Raw genomic sequence first — 19,149 nt, forward strand, 5'->3', positions numbered from 1 at the left:
CTTTTTTCCTTTTCTTTTATCTTTTAGGATACGACGAAAATTCCTTTCTGATGAATCATTAATTGTGTTGAAATCATACACAAAGTGGCTAGCTAGCTAGGAATTAATTCTCAGTACAAAAGAGGGTACCATATGTGGTTATTTCAAGGAAATGAAGAATGTTATTTATTTATTTATTTTTTAAAAAAATGAAAATACTTTCTGAATAATCACCAAAGGGCAGTTTGGTAAGTTCAGCTAGAGTTTGTATTCTATTTTGTTGTGAAGAAACTGAGGCAGTCATGTGGGAAGCAAGGAGGAGATCATATCGATTTGAGAGCTCATCCCCCTCTTTTAAACAGCCTCAGAGGCTCAGAGCTTTGGAGAGTTCATAGGAAGAGAGAGAGAGAGGTGAAAGCAGGAAAGATAAAGAGAGAAAGTAACTCATGGTTTCTAGGGAGCACAAGAAAGCAGCACTGCATGAGAAGCTGCAACTACTTCGTTCCATTACCAACTCTCATGCTGTAATTCCCTGAGGCCTTTTCATCCATTGGCTTAATTTCTTCTTACCTATTCTCAAGGATATATAAATAGCTCATTTTATTTAATATAACGATGTTTATGTATGCTTATATATATATATATATATATATATATATATATATATATATATATATATATATATATATATATATATATATATATATATATATATATGCACCTTGGACTCCTATAGTTTTCCATGATTCCCTTGCATGTATTCAATGATTATCTTCTCATTCTCACTGATGTCACAATTTAGAAAAATAGTCGATAAAATATGGTCACTGATGTCAGTAACCTAGAGGCTTTTTCGATCTTTAGCAATATTCTGGGACTTTGCAATAATCTAGTTAATTCCACGGTGTTTAATCAATATATATATATATATATAGTTAGATTATATTATGTTATATCATATATGTGTTATAAATATAAAAGTTGCGGGATTGGATATTCTGACTGACAGTTTCTTTTGTTCATGTTTGGCAGCTAAACCAAACCTCAATCATAGTAGATGCATCAAAGTATATCGAAGAGCTAAAACGGAAAGTGGAAATATTGAATCAAGATATAGCGACTGCACAATCCTCTAGTGATCACCCAAACCCAATGCCTGGGGTACGTACCATATTAATTCTATCATCCATACATTCTTTCTTCTCCCCCATCCCCCTGAAATTCTAGCTAATTCAAATTATTTTTCTTATTTTCCTTCTCTTCTTTTCTTTTTCTTCTTCTAACTCTTTTTTTTTTTTTTTTTTGGATAATTAAGAATTTCATTGATCAAAACTGATATTAAAGGAAACGGAAGCCACATAGGCCTAGTAACAAAACACGGAAGATAATTAATGCTACACAGATTCTCACTCTTACACTTTAAAGTACACACTTTCTGATGTGGCAGTAAATCTAATAGTGATTTTTACTTCCACGTTAAGGATCAGTATACACTTAGAAGTATGAGAGTGAAAATATGTGTAGCATTTTCAAACACGGATTACACAGATTAATTAACCAACAACAGAGAGGCTGTACTTAATTAATTTCTTAATTACCAATGAAATTTCAATCTGTCATATTAAACTAGCTAGCAAGCCAGTTGATTATCTTGGGCTGTACTTAATTTCTAGCTACAGGTTATGGTAGAAGCCCTAGAGAAGGGCTTCCTAATAAATGTGTTATCAGAGAAGAGTTGCCCAGGCCTGCTTGTCTCCATATTGGAAGCCTTTGAAGAACTGGGTCTTAATGTTCTGGAAGCTAGGGTGTCTTGTGCAGATAATTTCCGGTTACAAGCAGTGGGAGGAGATGTAAGATCTTCTTTGTACACATATACTAATTACGATGCACATACACATCTCTCTCTCTCAAAGTGTTCTCTATAAGTAGCAATAAGAATGTTAATTAAAGTGTTTTTTTTTTTCCAGAATGAAGAACAAGCCGAAAGCATTGATGCTCAGGTGGTGAAACAAGCAGTGGTGCAGGCTATTAAGAACTGGAGTGGAAGTACTGAACAAGACTAGTAATTAAGCATCCGGTGTTATATATATATATATATATATATCTCTTTCCCCTTTACAATCTTCCATTTTCTTCCTTGTTGTAAGTGCATGGCGAGCTTCTAAAAAATGAGTTGGAAGTTGGTTTGAAGATCACAAACAAGTACCAAGAAAAGAAATGACTCTTGGTTTACCAAAATTTTCTAGCAGCGAGCAGGCGAATCTTGGCTGAGATGACTCGTTGTCATGTGCTTATAGTTTTGGTTTGTAGGCAGGGCTTATATATTTGCTTAAATTCCATATATTTCATTAATCTGCCTTCTACTTTAATTTGCTTCGGCCGGGTATTCTTTTTCATTCAACTCTTTGATGGTTGCCTTGAGTATGTTAACATGTTCCCACGCTCCGGAGTACGTTCCAGGAACTTAAATCTTTATTAGATTAATTGGTAGTCTTTTCCACTCTTTTGTGGTTGGATCTTCCACTTTGGGAGCTTAGTTGAGTCTGGGTGTGGGGTTTTGAAAGTGCAACGTGTCCAGCTTTATGACCAGATCTTTTTGATAAGTTTTAATTTTTTTTTTTTTTGATAAATAGCTTTATGACCAGATCTACTACAAGCAATTACCACAAAAAGGAACAAATCAAACCAGCTGGTTCTTAATGGAGTAACAAATAATGTACGAGGTAGCTAGCTAGTATCATATATATGTGACAGACGACAGTCATGATCAAGTAGATTTTTCCTCCGTCGTAAGAGACATGCGAATCATGTGATGGATCACTAAAGAGGTTATTAGGTACTGTTATGCATGTCGGCTAATTCGGTGTCAAAATTAAAGTTGATGTAAATCTAAGGTTGTCAGTTAAATTGGAGCTTAATTTAATTGGAAGATAAACTCTTGGTCAAAACTCATGATACGAATAGCTCGATCGATCGATTGGTGCATGTCTCTGTCGCTGGGCGTTTGAACAAGAACTTATATATACAAGCAACCAAGAGCTAGCTCTGAGGCAAAACCACTCTCACTTGGACGGGCAATTCCATGGCACCCAAACAGCATACTTCAGAGCACAACAAGAAGAGTTCCTAAGCTTGAACAAGTGGCTTTAGTGAAATAATTTATGAATTCCAGAAAGCCACGGTCGGTGGAGTGGTTGGAGCTCGTTTGAACGGGTTAAGGAAAGAAAAAAGAATTAAGGCCGGCAGAACACCTTGATCGTAGTCACGGCCGGATTTCGTCTGAACAGAGTAGAAAATCACAAGTGGCTGAGAAATATTGAAGCTCAGTCAGACCAATGAAAGAAACACATAAATATCGTTCTGCAGATTTAAAAAATGTTGGGAAAACTTCACTCATAACTCTTGATTTTTCATCGTTTTTACAATTAAGCACTTAATAATTAAAAATGATCAATTTAAGGTATTCATATTTCAATTTGTTTCAATTTTAATCATCCGTTAAAATTTTTTGTTCAATCCTATCGAAATTCTCAAAATACCTCTGTGTATTTTTTTTTAAAAAAAAAATTATAAAATTTTCAAAGATTTAGGCATGGGTATTTTTGCAAATTTCATTAAATTTTAACCAACAACTAAATCTTTGCAGTTTTTTTCCTAAAAAAAGAAAGAAAGAGTATTTTGAGAATTTTGACAGGATTTAACAGAAAATTTTAACGGGTGGTTGAAATTGAAATATGGATACCCTAAATTGACACTTTTTAAAATTTAACTACTTAATTGCAAAAGTGATGAAAGATGAGGAGTTATAAATGAAGTTTTTTCAAAAATGTTTCCTTCACATTTTTTACTTTTCAATTAGTATGAAACAAAAACAGGTTTGCATATTGACATTTCTATTTTTATTTTATTTTTTTTAAAAAAAAAGTGTTTGCATAATTATTTTTAAGGAGGTTCAACTGCTAGTCGGTCTACAGTAAACTAATTTAGACCTTGGAATATTGTAAATAATGTCACCTTTTTATTTCAATATGGTCCTATAGAACAAGGACTTCCATAATGACAACATCACGCGGAAAAACAATATTTCCATGAAACTAGGAATCTTACGACAGTGGATTAAAAGATAGAATACCCTTGAGTTAGAGAATTAGGTACATACTGGCAATAGCCATACATAGGTACATATAAAAGTAATTGTTTGTTACACCTAACCCTAGCCGCCGCCCCTCTCAAAACCTTTTTTCTCTCTCTAGGTACCCTTCTTCTTCGTGCAGTCGGTGAGGGAGGAGGGAAGGGTATCTTCTCTTCCCTCCTCTCCTCTCTCATTTCCTTTATGTTTTTTCCAGTTTTCTTTGCTTTGGTTTACCTTATATCCCTTCAAGGGAGTTTTGTTCCCCCGAACTAGATCTGGTGGTGGTTGATGTTCTCCTAGTTTTTCCAGGGTTATGGAGGTTTTTTTTAGTTTTTCTTTGTGATTTTTGCTGTTGGTTTTCCTGGCAGAAAGCTATACGGGACGTCTGTGTTGGGGAGCGGCTTTTCTGGTGTGTCTCCGGCGAGTTTTTATAGCTGTACTTTTTTTATGTCTTCTTTAGAGCCAGATCTGTGTTCTTCGACTAGGTCCTTCATGACACGCGCCTTGTTAAGAATGAAACAGATCAGCAACCTTTTCACAAGTCATCTACTGTCAAAACATTTCTACAGCATGTCAACCTTGCAAAAAAATCCCTCACAGAAAACAATGCAACTAAGTACTGCAGCACATGGTTCAGCAAGCAACCAACTCACGAGCCATCCCTCTAATCTCTCAAACCATACTTCTGGCTCTCTGTAATTGCAGACTGATTAGTGTGTAAATTTAAGCTTACTTAGTTGACATTCTCAATGTTGTATTTAATCTCTGGACTGTCTATTTGTATGTTGGTTAAAGACCTTTTGTAACCTTCTGTATATACTAATGAAATGCAAACTGTTTTGGTTAAGTTACCAAAACAGATTTTCAACTTCCTTCTTTCATGGTAACAGAGCATTAACAAGCTCACACTTTCCTCATGGCTGAATCAAACGCTGCTACAAACCCTTCATCCTCTTCCACCTCAACTCAAGCCCACACTTCAACTGATATCACCTCCATCGTATCCAACCTACCAAACACTATACAGTTCACTCTTGTCAAACTTGCTGGCCCAAATTATCTTGCTTGGGTCTCCCAATTTCTTCCCATATTGCGCAGTTATGAACTCATGGGATTAGTAGACAGCTCTGAGCCTTGTCCTCCCAAGTTCCTCACAAACTCTGAAACCAATGAGCAAGTCCTCAATTCTGCATATGTTATATGGCAGAAGAAAGACCAACATTTGCTAAGCTGGATTCTGTGCTCACTCGAACCAGCACTGATTTCATCCATGTATGGATTAAACACATCATTTCAAGCATAGGGTGCCTTGGCTGAAAAGTTTGCAAGTTAGTCAAGGTCACATATTTCATATCTCAAAAGACAACTTCAAACTTTGCAGCAGGGAAGCAAGTCTTGCACGGAATATATCAGTCAAGCCAAACAATGGGCTGACCAACTGGTTGCAGCTGGAAAACCAATTGAAGAAGATGATCTAATCTCTTACCTCATTAGTGGTTTGAATCCCACTTTCAACTCTTTTGTTACTGCCTTTTCTCTTGCTATCCACAACACTGAAATGACTTTTGCAGATTTCCAAACTGAACTCCTAAGCCATGAAATGCTGTTGGAAAATCAGAAACAACATCTTCCATCATCAGACAATGCTACCTTTGCCTTCTACTCAAACAAGACTAACTCATCAACATTTCATCCCTCAAACAGGAAGCCCAAATTCCCACCTAAGAATCAACCTCGTTTTTCAACTTTCTCACCAAGATACTCACCTGCTACTCCCCGGTTTTCAGCTCCTCAAGTCAGACTTCATACACCACACAATGCTTCTAGACGCAACACTCCCCATACCATCACTCCAAGAGCTCCTATCACTAACACCTAGGGACATTTGGTTGTTTGCAAATCTGTGAGAGGTTCAATTACACTGCTTTGGATTGTTACCATAGGATGGATTATGCCTATCAAGGCAAACATCCTCCACCACAACTTCAAGCTATGATTGCTCATAACCATGTTGATTTTGACAGCCATGAATGGCTAGCTAACTCAGGTGCAAACACACATGTTGCAGCCGATCCCACAACCATCAATAATCCACAGCCATTTGAAGGAGCAGAAACAGTAGGGGTTGTAAATGGAGCAGGTTTGGCTATCAAAGGCATTGGTTCATCCTTAGTTCAATCTAACTCACTTACTAAACCTTCCAAATTTCTACTTAAGGACATCTTATACTGCCCCTCTGCATCTGCTAATCTGTTGTCTATTAATAAATTTTGTCTTGACAATAATTGCTCATTTAAACTAATCGGTTCTCATTACACTGTGAATGACAACTTGACAGGAACCGTGCTGCTCCAGGGGCCCAGTGAGAATGGTTTGTATCTTATCCCTCTGCATCATTTTCAATCTAATAAGTTGAAGAGCTTTGTTGCTTTCGTTGGAGTCAAGAACACTGATATGGTGTGGCACCAGAGGCTTGGCCACCCCTCTCACAATGTCTTCCATCGGATCATCACTCTTCATCAACTTCTAATGTCTGATCCAGTAAAGAGTCTAGGTGTCTGTGAGTCGTGTCAGCTTGGGAAATCCAAGCAACTACCCTTTCATGTTTCTTCTAGATGTACTAAATCACCCTTAGAACTCATCCATTTAGATGTTTGGACTTCTCCTGTTTCTTCTAAGAATGGATGTCGGTTCTATGTGGTTTTTGTAGATGATTACAGCAGGTACTCCTGGCTGTATCCTATTATCAATAAAAGTAATGTTTTCAATTGCTTTGTCAAGTTCAAACATCTGGCAAAAAAACAATTCTCAACCGTTATCAAACAATTTCAGAGTAACAATAGAGGAGAATACACTTCAAACCAATTCAAAGATTTTCTCTCTAATCATGGAATATTACATAGACTCACTTGTCCTCACACATCTCAACAGAATGGTGTAGCCGAGAGAAAACATAGGCACATTGTAGAACTTGGTCTTACTCTCTTAGCTCAATATGGTTTGTCTTCAAAATATTGGGTGGAATCATTCTTAACTGCTATATTTTTTATAAACCGACTGCCTACACTAGTACTTCATAATGAGTCACCATTTTCCAAATTGTTTTCTAAGACACCAGATTACACCTTCCTTCAATCTTTTGGCTATCTTTGTTATCCTTTAGTTGCGGCCGTATGTCAACAACAAACTTTCTTTCCACAACAAACCATGTATTTTCATAGGATATTCAGCAAATAATTGTGGATATCGATGCTTAAAACCCACAAAGTTAATGTCTCACGACATGTTGTGTTCGATGAGTCTACATTTCCTGCTAAGGATACAAACCACTCTTATGGATCCTGCACGGTCACGGCAACTCCAGGTTACCCACTCACGTCTTCACCAATTTCCACTACACCTCAAACTCCCACTTTCAATTCTACAACATCTGTCATTCACTTGCCTTCACCCAACACTGCCACGGGTCCCACTATCTCGAATGGGTCAACATCCACTCCCAACCATTTCAACTCAGCAAGCCACGAAACCTTGCACTTGGCTCAACCTCCTCATATGTCTACCACTCACACCAACCAATCCTACCCGAACACTGCATCCTTGTCTGCCACTCAACCTTGTTCCCCACTTCCACCGATAGCTAACATAGAACAATATCCATCAGACAACTCATCCCCTACACTACCTACTGTTCCTACCACTTCTTCACTTCCATCTATATCCCGCATAATCACTAGATCACAATCTACTGCTGCTGCTAACAACTCCCTTCCTTCCATCTCTCGCATGATCACTAGATCACAAACCGGCAACCTTAAACTAAAACAATTTCTAGATTTTAAAATGCTTCATTCTACGCGACATCCTTTTCTTTGCCTTCATTCTACCTCTCTGCCTCCTACTCCCTCTACTTATAAACAGGCTGCTGCTCATCCACAATGGATTGAAGCCATGACCAGTGAATACAAGGCCTTGATATCCAACCATACTTGGACTCTATGTCCTAGACCCCTCCATCACAATGTTGTCAGGAACAAATGGGTCTTCAAAATCAAGCAGAAACCTGATGGAAGTGTTGACATGTTTAAAGCTCGGCTTGTTGCCAAAGGATTCGAACAAAAATGTGGAATTGATTATCATTAGACTTTTAGTCCAATTATAAAACCAGCCACCATTCGATTGCTCTTAACATTGGCTGTTCAATTTAATTGGGAGCTCAGACAACTTGATGTATCAAATGCATTCCTTCATGGAATTCTTGATGACGAGGTATACATGTAACAACCCCCAGGGTTCATTGACTCTTCCTGTCCTGACTTTATTTGTCGCCTCCATAAGTCCATCTATGGACTCAAACAAGCTCCTAGAGTTTGGTTCACTCGACTTGCACATGCTCTTTTGAACCTTGGATTTCTAGTTTCTCAAGTGGATTACTCACTATTCACATATCACCAAGGCAGAATCCACATCTTCATATTGATCTATGTGGATGACATAATTATCACAGGGAATAATCATGCTACCACCAATACACTAATCACTACTCTGCAGCGTGATTTTGCCATGAAAGATCTTGGTACCTTAAGCTACTTTCTTGGCATCCAGGTTCTTTGAGACCACAATGGTATTCATCTTAGACAGCCCAAATATATACAAGATCTTCTCAATCGAGTCCATATGGCTGAATCCAAGCCCTAAAGGGCTCCATGTGTAGCAGGAACCAAAATGTCAAAGTTTGAAGGTGATCTTCAACCTGATCCTACTAAATTCCGCCACATTGTTGGAGCACTTCAATATGTGACTCTTACTCGACCTGACATTGCCTATTCTGTCAACATATGCACAATCCCACTTCAATTCACTTCACAACAGCAAAGAGAGTCCTCAGATATCTTAAAGGTTCCATCAACTATGGTCTTCATTACTGCAAAAGTCCTCTCACTCTCAATGCCTACTATGATGCTGATTGGGCAGGCAACCCTGGTGACAGACGCTCCACCACCGGGTATGGCATTTTTATTGGTTCCAATCTCATCTCTTGGTCAGCAAAGAAGCAAAATGTAGTCTCACGCTACAGTACAGAAGCTGAATATCGCTTCATGTGTCTTACAACAGCCAAACTGTATGGATTCGCATGCTTCTCAAAGAACTCCATTTTCCTCTCCTCTCTCCTCCAACTTTATGGTGTGATAATTCAGGCGCTCTAGCCTTAGCTTCCAATCCAATGTTTCACGCCCGTACTAAACATCTTGAGGTCGATTTTCACTTCATTCGGGAAAAAGTCACCAATAGGGACATCACACTCAAACACCTGCCTACACTTGACCAGGTAGCAAACATTTTCACCAAGGGACTCACTGCTGACCGTTTCAATTTCTTCCACCCATTAGTTTGCAAGGGGGTGTTAAGAATGAAACAGATCAGCAACCTTTTCACAAGTCATCTGCTACCACAAGTCATCTACTGTCAAAACATTTCTACAGCATGTCAACCTTGCAGAACAATCCCTCACAGAAAACAATGCAACCAAGTACTGCAGCACATGGTTCAGCAAGCAACCAACTCACGAGCCATCCCTCTAATCTCTCAAACCATACTTCTGGCTCTCTGTAATTGCAGACTGATTAATGTGTAGATTTAAGCTTACTTAGTTGACATTCTCAATGTTGTATTTAATCTCTGGACGACATTTGTATGTTGGTTAAAGACCTTTTGTAACCTTCTATATATACTAACGAAATGCAAACTGTTTTGGTTAAGTTACCAAAACAGATTTTCAACTTCCTTCTTTCACACCTCTCTATGGTGGAGATCGTTGGAGATCAATGGTTTCGGCGGTCATCTGCTGCAGAGGGAGGTCCCCAGTGAAGGCGCGTGTTTACAAGCGCTGTTGCCGGTGACACATTTTTCCCGATGCCGGTTTCGTTTGGTTTCTGTTTGGGTTTTTTGTTTGTTTTTCTGTTCACAGTCTGCCTTTGTAATGCTTAATTGTTACTGGACTATTTTGTTGGCATAGTAGCTAGATTATCCCTTTTTTTCTTTGTTTAGATTGTGCTTAAACGTAAAGAGCGGCTCAATTGTTGTTCATGTAATGTTTGTGTGTTGTTTAGATCGCTGTTTTAAGTCAAATTTTTCTGGCTTAGGGTTTATGGGGTCTTGTACCTCTATTCTCTGTAATTGCCTTCGGGTGTTCTTCAGTAATATATGGTGACTCATGTTATCTGTTCAAAAAAAAAAAAAGGTACATATAAAAGTAATTATTTATTATAAAATGTTGTATTAAACAAAATAATACGAAATCTAATGTTATAAATAAATAGAATAATTAAAGTTACTCTTCACACAGATTTATCACGTACATTCATACATTACGTTAGTCGATGTAAATTAAATGAATGTGATCGAAGAATAACATATATAACTCTAATATCGATCATCGATATCATCCACAAAGAAGTACCCGTATATGTATTTTGTTGTTATAAAGAAGACTCAATAGTCAATAGCTCTAAGAATAGAAAGATTAATCCACCTAGCTCATGTTCATAATTCTGTCCAGTAATTCCCTTACAATGAAATCATTTTCTTTTTGGCTTCCATCAATGATGCCCTTGTTATTTGCACACAGAGATGCGGGCTCTTGAGTGCAAATTGATCATATCTAGCCGAGAAGGCTATATCCTCCATGTTTTTGACAATGAAGTTCAAAGCTGTCTCCTTCAGGGATATGTAAGAACAAATATCAGAGATCTCTAAAACATCAAGAGCATTGGATGAATTCAAAGACCTAAGCATTTGACGCTCACAAAACTTCTGTAAGTACGAGATTTCGTACTTGTCTGCTGCTACTGACAAAGAGTATACATGCTTCTCCATCTTCTCTTTAGACAAGCTCCCAGTATAGAGAAACTCCACAAGACACTCGAGCTCTTCGTAGTTCAACTCCGACAGCGTTATGGTGTCCGTTGGTGCCGCTTTACATACATCTGAGTCTAGCATATTCTTAAAGATTTGTGATCTTGCTGCCTAAATATAACATAATATACAAAATAAAATATTTAATATATAATATGATTTTCTCATTTTTATGAAATCAATATATGAGAGAGGGTAATTAATTAACCAGTAAGGCTCTATGCGCGGGCAGGGAAAGGCCATTATTGGCTGGCTTGAGCTGTATATCTGTGTGAATTTGATCCTTAAGTGCTGTAAAGAAACCAGTCCTAAGAAAGCTTGCTTCCTCTTTTAGTACATTTTCTATATCCTTCCTATCCGAAACCCAACGCGAAACATCTACGAGTGTCTGAAGAGAGGAATGAAAGAGATATCCCAAATATTAGTATAAAATAGTAAAAATAAAGTTTTACTTATATTTACACATTCTTTTCCTTTTTCTATGTAATGAAACAAAAAAAAAAAAAAAAAAAAAAGCATCGTCATCTTTAATTAACATCTAATTTCATATTGTTCACAGGATTCAGGATCACATATTTACGTGATTATTGCAACATCAATGAAGCATTTTTCATATGTACCATAAAATTATGTTAAGTTACCATTTATTTTAAAAATTTCAGCTAATAAAACATAATAAATTTAATTATTTAATTAGTACGTAGTTCAACAAAATCACTTTTAGAATATAGCAAGAGCCAAAAAGTTTTTATTTTTTATTTTTTATTATTATTATTTTTCCTCGGTACGAGCCGAAAGGTCGTGGGATGTATAATTCCCCATTTTTATATGCATAAAATGATTATACAATTAATTTTGTATATCCAATTAAAGTGATTGATCGAGAAATATTTCTTTTTTTAAAAAAAAAAAACAAAAAAAGAAGGAAAAATCTTATAAAGAAAAGGCTGGGCTTCAGGCCCCAATAAATGTATTGAGTCCATTTGAAGTGATGACCAGATGGGCTAGAATGGAAATTAAGCCCGTCATATTTTGCTCCAAGCTTTAGATGGGCCAAATCCGCACCAAGAAATACTCTTGAGCCCATAACCCCCAAGTTTACAAAATCCTCTAGAAGCTCTTTTTTCTCCTTTTAATTCTCAAGCGGCCTCTTTTTTTTTAAAAAAAAAAAATAAAATAGTAATGTAAAGGTAAAGAGGTTAGAGACGGGTCTTTGCCGCTTCTAATTTGGATGACAAATACAGGCAATGAGCCAACGGAAAAATCTTTCAAATACATAACAGAAAGCGGCTCATTTAGCAATAAAGTGTACGTGCTACAAAATTTGAAATATTTTTCCATCAAATCAACGGAAATGGATTAATTATATATATAGTTAAGTAATAATTGTGACAACTAAGAGAACTAAACATGAAGATCATGATCAAATGCACCAAGCCAAAAAAAACAAGCAACGATCGAGAAGAAACATGAAAGTAGAGCTTGCCTTACAGGAATTTGGTGGACTGGTATCACTTCCTTTCTTCTCACTTTCAAGCTTGTTTATGAGGTTGATTATGCTCCTAGCTCCCTCATAGCAAGCCCCACATATTGTATTCCTGGGAGGCCTCAGTATTACTGGCACTGATGTACACACAACGCAGTCCATCGATCTGGGTTTTCTGGCAAAACTTGATGAAGCTCAGCAAGCTAGGAAGAAGGAGAAGAATGAAAAGCAGAAGCTGTTCGTCTTCTGATGATCAACTCAATTTAATACGAGAGATGTTAGTTGGACCTCTTATTCCATCCCTTGCTAATGATGATCAGTAATTTGACAAAGGAATAATTATAATCGCCCTGTGGACGGTGCACATAGTTTAAGGGGGTACGTTGAAACTTGAAATTACCAAACTAGCTAGACTTTGAAGTATGGTATTGCCATTTTGCTTAAAGAGGCATGCATATTGCATTAAAGGGTGAAAAATGAGAAATGTTGCATTTTAGAAGCAAATTATTTTAGTGACTTCTATAAATTGCCGTTTATTTCAAAAACTCAATATAAACGGATAGATTCAAAGGTTTGAACTCAATAGCTTAGCTTCGGTACCATGTTCAATAACTAATTGTCCCAATAGCAACCGATAAAAAAAAATTGTGAATTTTTCATTTTTGATCATTTATTTAATTGCATGAATTTTGGTTAAACAATTATTGAAACAAAAGGGCACTAATTAAGATAAGGTGGAGGGCACGATGGTGAATCAAATAAGAAAGGGGAAGTTGGTGGCCATGTCTTTTGAGTGTATTTTAGAGAAACCAAATAAACAATATATAGGTGGAGGAATCAGAAGTTAGGAAGAAGAAAGGGACGTCTTTCCAACCTAACAACAGCAAATATGTGCAAGGCAGGCACGTCCCAATGCCCAATTTCTCAACCCTATAAGCTAATTAAAAAAAAAAAAAAATGGTTGTTAGGGCATGCAGCTAGCGGGTGATATGATTGGGCCAACTTAATGATGTCTTCTTGTTCGATGGTGAGGCAACTGGGTTTGACATGCACAAGCCTAGCTATGATGTATCCAGAAAGTAGTAAAAGAAAGAGACAATAGAAATGATAAGGTTATGAATAATTAATGAGTGACGGTTTCTATAATCCGAAGGCCAAAAGAGAGGATAAATAAACTGATTGGTAGTTGCCCTAGCCTCCTTTAATTATAATGATGGTTAATGAGCCTGAATTAGGAAAATTAATATGGATTTGGCTTAGGTGCTGTAAAAAAAACTACAGCTTAAGTACTGTAGTTTTTTCAATGTTCAAGATTAGTTTTAAGTGTTTTATAAGAAAGAGAAAATGATGTTAGATCTCGACCATTGAAAAAATTACAACACCTTTGCTATAATTTTTTTACTGCATCTAAGCCTAATCCAATTAATATGGGACCAAGTTTGATCAACCATATTCAATAGCTTTGTTAGAATATATTCCATCACACGGTTATAAGCGGTGACGTTGTGTGTCGTTGCTGATAACTAATTATTAGCAACGACATGTCGGTTTATGTTCTCTTACACTATTTGCGACGACTAGGCTTGTTGGCTTGATATTGGAATTCGATTCTACCGTGATCCCTTGCCTTTCAAAAACCAAATCAGATATTGATTTATTTTCCTATATAGTTTGATATTATTTTGTAATATATTGTATTAATTCTCTAATACAATGTGTAAAAACACTAGAGATATTTTTGTATTAATATCTCTAGTTTATTTTCACAAGGTTATTAACCCCACAAGATCGAAAAGTGTTGAATCATCACATATTCTAAAAGTTTAATATAATAGGAAATTGTAGATTTAATCATTTAAATAATATTCAAATACTCCCCTTCAACAAATGAGTATGAAATATTTAACTGAAATAACAGGTAAATTGTAAAGCTAGCGTTCGAACTTTTTGCCTCTACCATGATGCTAATGTAATCCTAATCTGTTAGGATTATATATCTATCTAAGTAGGAGATATAGATAGTAAAAGTAGAGTTTGAATAAGAGTTTTATCTCTTATAGTGAGAGAAGATGAGTATTAGTTGTTTCATTTAAAAGTTATTTTAATATAGCTGTAGGTTTCTATCTTTGAATAGCAATAGGTCTCTAGCTACTTGTGGAATTGTATTCTACTCAAGTTGTGTCACCTATTTGTATTTAAGGACCAGCAAGTAATGTAAAGTTACGTTGAGTTTTATGAAGTTTACTGTATTTTTGGAAGTTTTTGACTTACTCGAAAGTTACGGTTTTTTCGAACGAGCCAATTTATCTATTTCTTGTGTTTGAATTAATTGGTTCACATAAAATATATACCGTATTAAATCACAACTTATCATAAAAGTTTAAGCTCATAAGAAAATGTAGACTTAATCATTTAAATAATATTATAACAGAGGAAATACCTTGACGTGTTTCTTTGGAATATAAGCTCAGATATTTTTTGTTTTTTGTAAATTATATTATGCACTCAATCACACCTTCGATGAATATTAAATATTTTTAGGACCCATTTATTCTTGCATGAAAATTATATATATTTTTCATTGCAGATTTTGTGTGAGGATGATGGTTTATAGGTTCACCATCCATCATTAATTGTGAATGAAACAATTCGAGTAGGCATCATCACCTGTTTTAATTAATTAGTTCAAACAAACCGTCATGGCCTGGGAAAATCATATTTCATGCACGCGATCAGCCAATGCCTAGCTAGCTTCTTGATGATCTGCTTCTTTGGTCGTTGGATTGTAAAGGATCGATGAGATCAAGAGAAGAAAGTCAGAAAAACATGTCAAAGAAGATAAACTATTTCTTTCGGATCTATTAAAATTTCGTCTTCATAGCAGATGAGATATGATCGATTTGGAAAGAAAATTGGTGAAAGGAATGGAAGGTACGTACCAAAAATAGATTTTCCTCCATCTCCATAACCGAACAATTAATGTAAACCAACATAATTTTGGATCCAAATCCCCTATAATTGAGAATTTCTACCTGATCATAAGTTCTTTTATCCGAACAAACGCCCACCGTACCCGTATGATCAGATAGGCTTCATCGTACGTAAGCCTCCCACAATTCCTGTACTTAATTTGAGCAGAGAATTGTAGAGATCGTAATGATCTCATAATTTTTGCATGGTTCTTATCTTTTATTTTCCATTCCAAGTTGTACACCACAAGGAGGGTAAATAATTTTAAAATAATAATAATAATAATAATAATAATAAATCCACGTGCAGGCCGGGCAGCAGGAGTATTGTCCTTATGTGCAACATAATTACATTCCCGGCCTCTATATATTCCATATCGTATCTCCTACAGTGGCAGCTAACGCTATCCATGTTAAACGTAGTCCGTCATATATAGTTTCACGTTAGCCCTTACAAAGCCTCGTAATGCTATTCTTTGTACTAATTTATTACATTTATATATATATTTATTTGGATGAATTAAACTCTTTATAAAGCTCAAACAAATCAGTACAAATTCTCCAGTAAAGACCGAAAACAAGACACCTGCTTAGGGACAAACCCCCAGACATGCAGGAGCAACACCAAAGGAGCTATACTAAGATAGCTACAAAACCACAATCTGTCTAGCAGCAAAACAACACAGAAAAACAAATCTCTGCTATGCCCAAAAACAAAAACACAGCAAACAGATAACAAACTTAAACAACACCTAAAAATAGCCCCAACCAAACCAGCAACAGAACATCGATCTGAATGCATAACTCGAACATTAGCAATTTCCCAAAAGAACCATACACACCAGCTAAGAGCAGTAAGCTGCTCAAAGACATAACACACACACACTCTCATGATATATTAACATAACGTGCTTTAATTTTAGTAATTTTTTTTTTTAAAATAACTTATCAATATGAAAAACAACTTAAAACATGTCACATGTGACGTGACATTAGTGTGAAAAGAGTAGCATCCAATACTCTATTTGCACATCAAGTTCTAGTAATCCTTGTTGCGCACTTGCACTTGTAATCGAATGCCCAAAAACAGGATTTTTATTTTTTTATTTTTTTTGGTCTAAGCAGGACAAGAATTCATAAAACACAATGTCGTAATAAATGAAAGAGGTTTGGTGTTCGAACTTTGAGGATCGGAGCAAAAGGAATTCAACCTGTAATTTTATCGACAAAAGACCAAATATTATTGATATTAAGACAGCTTTCTACAACAATAGGAAACATCTAATTCCCTCTGCATAAATCGCAGATGATAGTTAAATAAGAAAGCAAATAGATCTCTCTCTCTCTCTGATCTCTCTCTCACTTTGAAGGAGGACTCTCTCCTTGCTCCGCTGTACGCTTCTCGTAGTAGTGGTAGGCGGCAGCGCCAGAGAGCACCGCCAATGTCAAGGCTTGTGCGTGCATCCTGGCCACAAGAAGTACACGGATTTTAGTATCTCACACACAAACTCACTTCTCTGTTTTTTTAGATGATCATATATATATAGCTCCAGAAGTTCAGGCCTTGAAGAGAAGATGGAAGTAATTAAATTACGTACCTTGCATGAATAAGCCTAAGGCTTGGCTTCAGGGGAGATCTTGTACGTGTATAAGCTAGTGATGCCCCAATTCCTGATGCCCAGAGTGCCCCTATAACACCCATTTCATGATACTAATTATTAGCCACTAGCAAAAAAAAATATGAACATGTTAAAATATTGAGAAAGAGGATTACTACTTACCAATGCTGGTCAGCTTGTGCTCTGAAACCCAAGACTGAATTGCTTCCATGTTCTTTTTCTTGTTCTTCTTCTTCTTTTACCAAGTTCTGAGTATACCAGTGAATAGAATGAGTTGGGTGGAAGTGGTAGGCAGGGGAAGGTTGGTATTTATAAGCAATGTTTTGTTGAAAAATATGGTTGTGTTTGGCGTGGCCCCTTGGTTTACTTGGTTCTCTTTTTCGCTAAACCGATGGAATTTAGAAACTAGAGGCTTCACTTATCCGGTTTTTGTTAGTGCTGCTGCATGTTTCAGACTCTTGCTTTGCTAACCTGTGCCCAGATGCTGTTAGCCGTTGATTTAGATGAAACTCTAGGAGCTGGACATATTCACTCTCAAACTACAGTACCTTTCGCTGCAATTTCTTTACACGCCTATAATTTGTAAAACGATTAAGATTGAATGATAGCCATGGGGTGTCCATTAGTATTTTCATGTCGAGTTGAGATCGTGTCGACACATGAATATATAAAATATTAATAGGCCGTGTCAAAAATAATCATGCATGTTATGTTTCGGATTTAAGTTGTATCGAAGTATGAGTATTCAACTAAATAGGTCAATTCAAACTCGATTTTCAACTCTAACTAGTTAATTTCGTATTGAATTTACGAGTCATGTTAAAAATTGTTAGTTATTAATTAATTAAATTCACAAATTCATATTTTTTTCTTAATCATTTCACAAATTATAAAATACTATATCAATTTGTAAGAAAACTTGGTAACAATAAAATCTGTAACATCCCAGCAGCACTCATTTTCACCGGTTAGTGTTGCCCGTTGGAAATATTGGACTTTCCAACCTTTGGTACGGTTTAATACTATATGCAATTAATAAGAAATAAAAGTTTCTCTAAAGTACGTGGTTGGACTTCGGGCACTACAACCAGTGGGTATCCACTATCCTTTTTATCTTGAACAAAAGTTATGGAATCTGCAGATGTTCACGTGCCAGATTAAGGAGCTAGATATTGATATTGTGAGGTACGTACGTAGGAACAGAACAAAAAGAAAAAGAACTGCCGACCAAACCATTGAAGCCGTTGGATTAAATGGGTAAATGGGAAGTTTACACCATCTGAAAAGCCATTTTAGATATTGACTCATTGAGATCACCTCTTTGATGTTGCTAACCGGGGGGGCAGAGTACAGATCGAGATGCATATGGTTTCGTGAGAAACAGGGGGTGCTAAATGGCATCTCGAGATAAAAATTGTAAAATTAGTCTCTAGGATTTGACCCTTTGATAAATAGCTCTTTTAGTTTTTAAAAGTAACAAATAATTTGTTGTGTTATGTCTATGTAATAAATAATTTTCCGTGCAAATTCTGATTATTTTTTTATTGAAATAATTGTAAAATTACACACTTACCCTGGCAAAATTAAAAAAAAAAGAAAAAAAGAAAAAAAAGAGCTATTCCACCTCCTTTGGCAATATGGGTAGGGGAGTGCAGGACCCGCAGAAAATCGACCCCGCCCCACCCTGCAAAAACACTTAACCCGCATATTATTTTTGTATTTTGTTTTAGTTTTTTGCAAACCGCATGGTGCGGTGCGGTTTGCGGGTCGGGATTTTTCAAAATCCCGGGGACCCGCCCCGCCCCACCCCGCACCGTGTAAATTAAAAAAAAAAAAAAGAAGAAGAAGAAAAGAAAATTACCCTTAAGTCCTTAACCCTAGCGTTACCTAAACCCCCTCTTATTTTTTCCTTTCTTTTCTTCCAGCGCCGCACTCTTCCTTTTCTTTTCATTTTTCATTTTTTCTTCCTGTAGTACTCCTTCCTCTTCACGAACCTCTCAAGATTTTCGAGTCCATGGCGAGCATTGCGAACATTGCGGGGTGGTTAAG

At 36.5% G+C, this 19,149-nt stretch overlaps 4 protein-coding genes across 5 annotated transcripts; 2 read left to right on the top strand and 2 right to left on the bottom strand.

The window, feature by feature from the left end:
- The first annotated feature begins 300 nt into the window (after nucleotides 1-300).
- Nucleotides 301-2,348, top strand: LOC133864595 (transcription factor SCREAM2-like). 2 transcript variants are annotated; one of them, XM_062300976.1, is made up of 4 exons: nucleotides 301-503; nucleotides 1,012-1,140; nucleotides 1,653-1,829; nucleotides 1,947-2,348. In XM_062300976.1, the coding sequence occupies exons 1-4, from the start codon at nucleotides 426-428 to the stop codon at nucleotides 2,040-2,042; spliced, it is 480 nt and encodes a 159-aa protein (XP_062156960.1). In that variant the 5' UTR covers nucleotides 301-425; the 3' UTR covers nucleotides 2,043-2,348. The 2 variants fall into 2 exon arrangements, with proteins under 2 accessions (XP_062156960.1, XP_062156961.1); XM_062300977.1 differs by having other exon boundaries at nucleotides 1,659-1,829.
- A 6,488-nt stretch (nucleotides 2,349-8,836) lies between these two features.
- Nucleotides 8,837-9,318, top strand: LOC133863438 (uncharacterized mitochondrial protein AtMg00810-like). Its single transcript, XM_062299372.1, has 2 exons — nucleotides 8,837-9,116; nucleotides 9,158-9,318. Exons 1-2 carry the CDS (start codon nucleotides 8,837-8,839, stop codon nucleotides 9,316-9,318), a joined length of 441 nt encoding a protein of 146 aa, XP_062155356.1.
- A 1,235-nt stretch (nucleotides 9,319-10,553) lies between these two features.
- On the bottom strand, nucleotides 10,554-13,061 carry LOC133864079 (BTB/POZ domain-containing protein At3g56230). The gene is made up of 3 exons (XM_062300282.1): nucleotides 12,513-13,061; nucleotides 11,235-11,414; nucleotides 10,554-11,137 (listed from the first exon to the last, which is right to left on the bottom strand). The coding sequence occupies exons 1-3, from the start codon at nucleotides 12,672-12,674 to the stop codon at nucleotides 10,679-10,681; spliced, it is 801 nt and encodes a 266-aa protein (XP_062156266.1). The 5' UTR covers nucleotides 12,675-13,061; the 3' UTR covers nucleotides 10,554-10,678.
- A 3,637-nt stretch (nucleotides 13,062-16,698) lies between these two features.
- LOC133864842 (uncharacterized) lies at nucleotides 16,699-17,469 on the bottom strand. The gene is made up of 3 exons (XM_062301268.1): nucleotides 17,263-17,469; nucleotides 17,080-17,170; nucleotides 16,699-16,946 (listed from the first exon to the last, which is right to left on the bottom strand). Exons 1-3 carry the CDS (start codon nucleotides 17,309-17,311, stop codon nucleotides 16,841-16,843), a joined length of 246 nt encoding a protein of 81 aa, XP_062157252.1. The 5' UTR covers nucleotides 17,312-17,469; the 3' UTR covers nucleotides 16,699-16,840.
- Between the last annotated feature and the right edge of the window lie 1,680 nt (nucleotides 17,470-19,149).

Source organism: Alnus glutinosa, chromosome 3, assembly GCF_958979055.1.
Source record: "Alnus glutinosa chromosome 3, dhAlnGlut1.1, whole genome shotgun sequence".
Classification (NCBI taxonomy): Eukaryota; Viridiplantae; Streptophyta; class Magnoliopsida; order Fagales; family Betulaceae; genus Alnus; species Alnus glutinosa.

Bases quoted from the DNA above. Each gene is read 5' to 3' on its own strand.
- LOC133863438 (XM_062299372.1), top strand. From the start codon at position 8,837: ATGTCAAAGTTTGAAGGTGATCTTCAACCTGATCCTACTAAATTCCGC. The intron at 9,117-9,157 runs GTATGGCATTTT...TCTCTTGGTCAG, and splicing joins GACAGACGCTCCACCACCGG to CAAAGAAGCAAAATGTAGTC.
- LOC133864842 (XM_062301268.1), bottom strand. From the start codon at position 17,311: ATGGAAGCAATTCAGTCTTGGGTTTCAGAGCACAAGCTGACCAGCATT. The intron at 17,171-17,262 runs GTAAGTAGTAAT...TGGGTGTTATAG, and splicing joins GCACAAGCTGACCAGCATTG to GGGCACTCTGGGCATCAGGA. The intron at 16,947-17,079 runs GTACGTAATTTA...TCTTGTGGCCAG, and splicing joins CTTAGGCTTATTCATGCAAG to GATGCACGCACAAGCCTTGA.
- LOC133864079 (XM_062300282.1), bottom strand. From the start codon at position 12,674: ATGGACTGCGTTGTGTGTACATCAGTGCCAGTAATACTGAGGCCTCCC. The intron at 11,415-12,512 runs GCAAGCTCTACT...TCCTCTCTTCAG, and splicing joins GTCCACCAAATTCCTGTAAG to ACACTCGTAGATGTTTCGCG. The intron at 11,138-11,234 runs GTTAATTAATTA...TGTTATATTTAG, and splicing joins CCGCGCATAGAGCCTTACTG to GCAGCAAGATCACAAATCTT.
- LOC133864595 (XM_062300976.1), top strand. From the start codon at position 426: ATGGTTTCTAGGGAGCACAAGAAAGCAGCACTGCATGAGAAGCTGCAA. The intron at 504-1,011 runs GTAATTCCCTGA...CATGTTTGGCAG, and splicing joins CCATTACCAACTCTCATGCT to CTAAACCAAACCTCAATCAT. The intron at 1,830-1,946 runs GTAAGATCTTCT...TTTTTTTTCCAG, and splicing joins TACAAGCAGTGGGAGGAGAT to AATGAAGAACAAGCCGAAAG.